This window comes from Nematolebias whitei, chromosome 14 (genome assembly GCF_014905685.2).
Source record: "Nematolebias whitei isolate Nwh7 chromosome 14, NemWhi1, whole genome shotgun sequence".
Lineage (NCBI taxonomy): Eukaryota > Metazoa > Chordata > Actinopteri > Cyprinodontiformes > Rivulidae > Nematolebias > Nematolebias whitei.
Genome location: NC_056511.1, coordinates 4,410,613 through 4,415,768, shown reverse-complemented (window position 1 = coordinate 4,415,768; position 5,156 = coordinate 4,410,613). Strand labels below are relative to the sequence as shown.

At 35.6% G+C, this 5,156-nt stretch overlaps 1 protein-coding gene across 1 annotated transcript in view; it reads left to right on the top strand.

Annotated features, from left to right (window-relative positions):
- Window positions 1–679: 679 nt before the first annotated feature.
- LOC119420783 (putative uncharacterized protein DDB_G0277255) overlaps window positions 680–5,156 on the top strand; it is a 4,876-nt gene continuing 399 nt past the window's right edge. Inside the window, exons 1-5 of the mRNA XM_037688209.1 lie at window positions 680–773; window positions 2,345–2,449; window positions 2,551–2,718; window positions 2,814–2,927; window positions 4,678–4,705. Coding sequence (XP_037544137.1) covers window positions 722–773; window positions 2,345–2,449; window positions 2,551–2,718; window positions 2,814–2,927; window positions 4,678–4,705 — 467 coding nt within the window. The 5' untranslated portion in view covers window positions 680–721. The remainder of the gene's footprint in view (window positions 774–2,344; window positions 2,450–2,550; window positions 2,719–2,813; window positions 2,928–4,677; window positions 4,706–5,156) is intronic.

Here is a 5,156-nt window from a genome sequence, read left to right as displayed (position 1 = left end):
TATATATATATATATATATATATAATTACATTGAACTGAGCAGTATTTATGCGTTAACTTGACATGTTTGCAAAAATTAGTAAACATTTGTGACATGATCAGCGTTTTTTATTTTAAATATATATTTTTAATTAGAAAAAATGGTTTTTTTTCTTTGTTTTTATTAATTTAGACTTGATAATTTTCATAAAATTGTTCAAAACTATTTAAGAAGAAAAACACCATTTAACAAGCAATGTTTTGTTTGTGTTATGTAGAAGTTTGACAATGACTTTGAAGGTTGGTGTGGTTAAAAAATTTAAAAAAAAAAAACATGAGAAAAATCTAAGAAATGTGAAAGGAAAAAATGATAATAGCAAACTTCTGAAGGTCATCAGGCTGGTTTCTGGTTCCCCCTGGAGGGAATACAGGAATAACCACACAGTTGAAACAACAAGTATTGATATATTACGTATTGATATTGACAGGTATTGTCTGTGGAAATACAAAATGTATTTTTATTTAAGATACGCGTCTCCTATAATTAACTCTTGACATGCTTAAAAAGGTGTGTTAGGGCGTGCCTTATTGCCAGTATACAAATTTTGGAATGGTGACGCTGTAAACATGTGAACACGCCCTGTCACAGGGTTCACCTGTGCAGTATAAAAAGTGTGGAAAACCTCAAGAGTTTTAGTATCAGAACCCAGGAGCCCAGAGCTGCAGAACTCTCCTGAATGACATGGTGAAGCTGATTTTTTCACTCGCTCTCATCTGGACTATTGTCAGCACAGGTAACCACTTATGATGGCCTTACTTCAGTTTCTGTAGGGAAATGTATTTGTACTTATTCTTAAATTATATATGTAATTTTCTTTTGGTTTTGAAGAGCATTTTTTAATAATTTCCATATATTTTATTTTTGTATTGCCAATTTTCACATTTGCAAAATGACTTTTTTCCCTCAGATGAGTCATTTGATAAAATAAATAATGTTTTTAAAAAGGGCACCAAATCAGGATAATAATTCAAATATATATATATTTTAACTATTCTATTTCTATCCTGCTATGAAACCTTTTCATTTATCATTTAACCTATTTACCTTTATTTAAACAGGTAGTCATACACTGAGTCACAAGGATTAATTTTCAAGTGATCTGTTTTAGGCAGCCAAGATATAGGTCCAATAAACAACAATATGCAACAATAAAAGCAATAGTTATAAAAACAAATTATCAAAGTGCCATATAAAACAAGGTAAAATACTAAAAACAAGAATATACAGCATTTGCTTGATTTTCTAATGACCTTATCAAAGGTATCAAAAACTAGACCCTTTATCTATAATATATATAAATCAATCAATCAAGTTTAACCATTTCAGCAACAAGGTAGTTCAAAGTGATTTACATCATAAAAACACAAAATTAAAAGTCATAAGAACAACATAGTCACCAACTGAGAAACCAGTAACAAACATTACATTTTGCCATCATATAGTTGATCAATGTTCCATTTATTGCAGTTCAAAAGCAGCTCTATAAACTGGTGGGATTTTAGCCTTGATTTAAAGGAACGCAGTGTTTCAGCTGTTTTGCAGTTTTCTGGAAGTTTATTCCAGATTTGTGGTGCATAGAAGCTGAATGCTGTTTCACCATGTTTGGTTCTGATTCTGGGGATACAGAGCAGACCAGAACCAGAAGACCTGAGTGGTCTGGAAGGTTGAGACAACAGCACATCTTTAATGTATTGTAATGTGCTAAGCCATTCAGTGATTTATAAACTAACAACAGTATTTTAAAGTATATTCTCTGAGCTACAGGGATCCAGTGTAGGGATTTTAAAACTGGGTTGATGTGCTCTATCTTCCTGGTTTTAGTGAGGACGTGAGCAGCAGCGTTCTGGATCAGTTGCAGCTGTCTGATTGATTTTTTTTTAGGCAGACCTGTGAAGACACTGTTGCAGTAACCAATGCGACTAAAAGTAACAAATATCAGCCTATACAATTTGTCATTTTTCTCAATTAATAAAGTGTAAAAGATCTTGCATAAAATATTCATTCTGAAAACTTGTAAACTTTCAGCCTTCAAAAACTCTTACATTTTGACCCATTTTCTTTTTTTAAATATTTGACAACCTGAGAATGTTCAGGACAATTTAGCTGTTACTTAAATTCTTTTGAAAATCTTATTGCTTGAGCTCTGGAGAATTTATTTTTTTTTTTTAAAGCATCTTAATTTCTTAAATGGTTTTCAAAAGTTATACATCTTAAAGTTGTCCATACTCTGAAGCCTATAGTACCAGGTCATCATTAGCATGTTAAAACAGTCATTCTTTAAATTAATATGTTTTATGTTTGCAGCTAAAGCCCTGCAGTGTGTCACCTGCACAAATCAGGCATGTTCAACAACAGTGTCACTAACATGTACCTCAGGCGAGACTATGTGTATAACAGCTTCCATTCAAGGTATTTGTCTTTTCGTGTCACATTTAAATAATGCAGTGTTTGTATATGAACGTCCTGTTAATTTTAAATGAACATTAAAAAAACACATTTTGATTTTGCAGCTTATTCATCGGGAACACCAGCACAACAAATCTACAAGGCTTGTGCACCGTCCTCTCTGTGTCCAAGTCCAGGCAATCAGACCTTTTCAGTCAACCTGGGTTTGTCAAGTGCAACTGCATCTGCTCAGTGCTGCAGCTCTGACAACTGCAACTCACAAACACTATCTTGTACGTTTTGTCATATAGATATACAGTAAATGAGTTCCAAGTTCTGCTTTTGTTCTCTCTTACAAAAACACAATTTTAATTTGTGTGTATTTCAGTTCCCAGTACAGAGAGTTCTAACAGCCTGCAGTGCACTGCTTGTAACGCCAATACCTCTACATGCTCCAGTATATCTTGTTCAGGAGAGGAGAGTGACTGCTTCACTGCAACCGGTGAGTTTACATTTTAAAAACAAGCATTCTTCCAGAGTCTACTTTAAACAATTTTTTGATTAACTTTTAACTGTGTTGTACTACTTTACAACAAAGAATTACAATATACATTATTGTTTTAAGATAGAAACATTCACAGGTAAATTCACTACTGAATGTTCTCCGGTTCATTTTAGTTACAAAATTTCTCCTTCTGCAGTCCCTGTGTATTCTGCACAATATTCACAAGCAAATAACATAAGAAATGTTTCTGCAAATACAACTATCAAGTTATGGTCTGAGTAATTTGCACTAGTGTTGTGTGAGAAAGCTTCAGAACATACTGTGGGTGTCTGTCACAAACAGAACTAACAGAAAAATATTTTCACACAGTACACTTTAGGTTTTATCATCCATCCATTATCTTTACCCGTTTTTTTCCATTTTGGGTCACGGGGCCTGCCCATATCCAGCAATCACTGTGTGAGGGGCGGGGAACACCCTGGACAGGTCGCAAGTCCATCACAGGGCCACATAGAGACAAACGAGACAAACAACCGTTCACTCTCTCTCTCTCACCTAGGGACAATTTAAAGTTACCAATTAGCCTAACATGCATGTTTTTGGTCTGTGGGAGGAAACCGGATTACCCGGAGACAACCCACGCATGCACAGATAGAACATGCAAACTCCACCCAGAAAGGCTCCTGGACTGGGATTTGAACCAAGGTAACCTGCTTGCTGAGAGGCAGCAGCTCTAAAAGCATAAATACTCTAATGAAGGTGCATAAAAACATATGGCCGTGTCAAAAAAGAATCACATTCATTGTTAATTCATTAGGTGTTTTTATATCTAAACCTGACATTTTGGCATTAATGATAATTTAATCTTTTTAGACGTTTCTTAGACCCTGAAGTTGTTAGACTCATGAATCTCTAACCAGAATAATCACTGTGAAAAAATCACATTGTGATGTTGCTGATCTGTTTAATGTTGCTGTGTTCATGCATGCTCGTCTGCTCACACAGACTCATGTTCATGCTGCTGTTCGGCGTATTACTTTTATGGGGCGGCTGTGGTTAGAGCAGTCGTCCTCCAGTGCAAGAGTTGGAGGTTCGAACCCACCAGCAGTCACATGCTGAAGTGTCTCAGGGCAAGACACTGAAACTTTCGATGCCTCTGATGTGTGTCCCATTGGTGTATGAATGTGATAAAGCTCTGATTAGTCTCTTTAGAATTATTTGTTCAGTTAACTTTGTAGAGATCTTGTAGAGTGCTGTATGAATGGGTAAATGAGGACACAGATTGTAGTGTAAAGTGCTTTGAGTATCTCGATAAGACAGAAAGACGCCTGTTTTTCTTTTACATTTTATTGTTGGATGTAAGTGGGACCCTGTGTACATGTTTCATTCCACCACATGTACCACATCTGAATCTGAATTTGTTGCATCAAATGCCTCTAATACCCCTTTTATAAGTATCAAACAGCAACAGTGTAGAGAGATGCTGAACCAAGTCTGATTCAGAAATCTTACATTGTGAGGGTGTTGTGAAATGCAAAAATGATTGAACATTTAGTGAATCTGGTCTGCAGTGATAGTTCTTAAAAAAGGTGATATTGTTGTAAAAAAAAACACTTCGTTGTATTTTATTTCATAAAAGTTGTTTTTTATTTATATTCAGAGTTTGAAAAGAAAATGTAAAACCACAAGGATAAGAAATTTGTAATGATTCTTAACGTAAATAAAGACAATGTTGTCTAATCCACAGTGACAAACAATTCCTTAACAACACCAGTGTATGGATGCATGACTTCAAACATATGTGCTGCTGCTGGCCATCTCAGTACTCTACCTTTTATGACCAATGTTGGTAGTATATCCAGTGGACCGAACTGTTGTACAAGCAGTATGTGTAACAATCCAATTACGACCACTACTTCAACATCAACTATGTCTACAACAACAACCACAACTTCTGCACCAACAACAACAACTGCAGCACATTCAACCACAACTAAAGAACTAACAACAACTCAAGCACCAACAAGTACAACTGCAGCACAAACAACCACAAGTCAAGCACCAACAACTGCAACTGCTACACCAACAACCACAACCCAAGCACCAACAACTACAAGAGATACACCAACAACCACAACTCAAGCACCTTCAACTACAACTGCTACACCACCAACCACAACTAAAGCACCAACAACCACAACTAAAGCACCTTCAACTACAACTGCT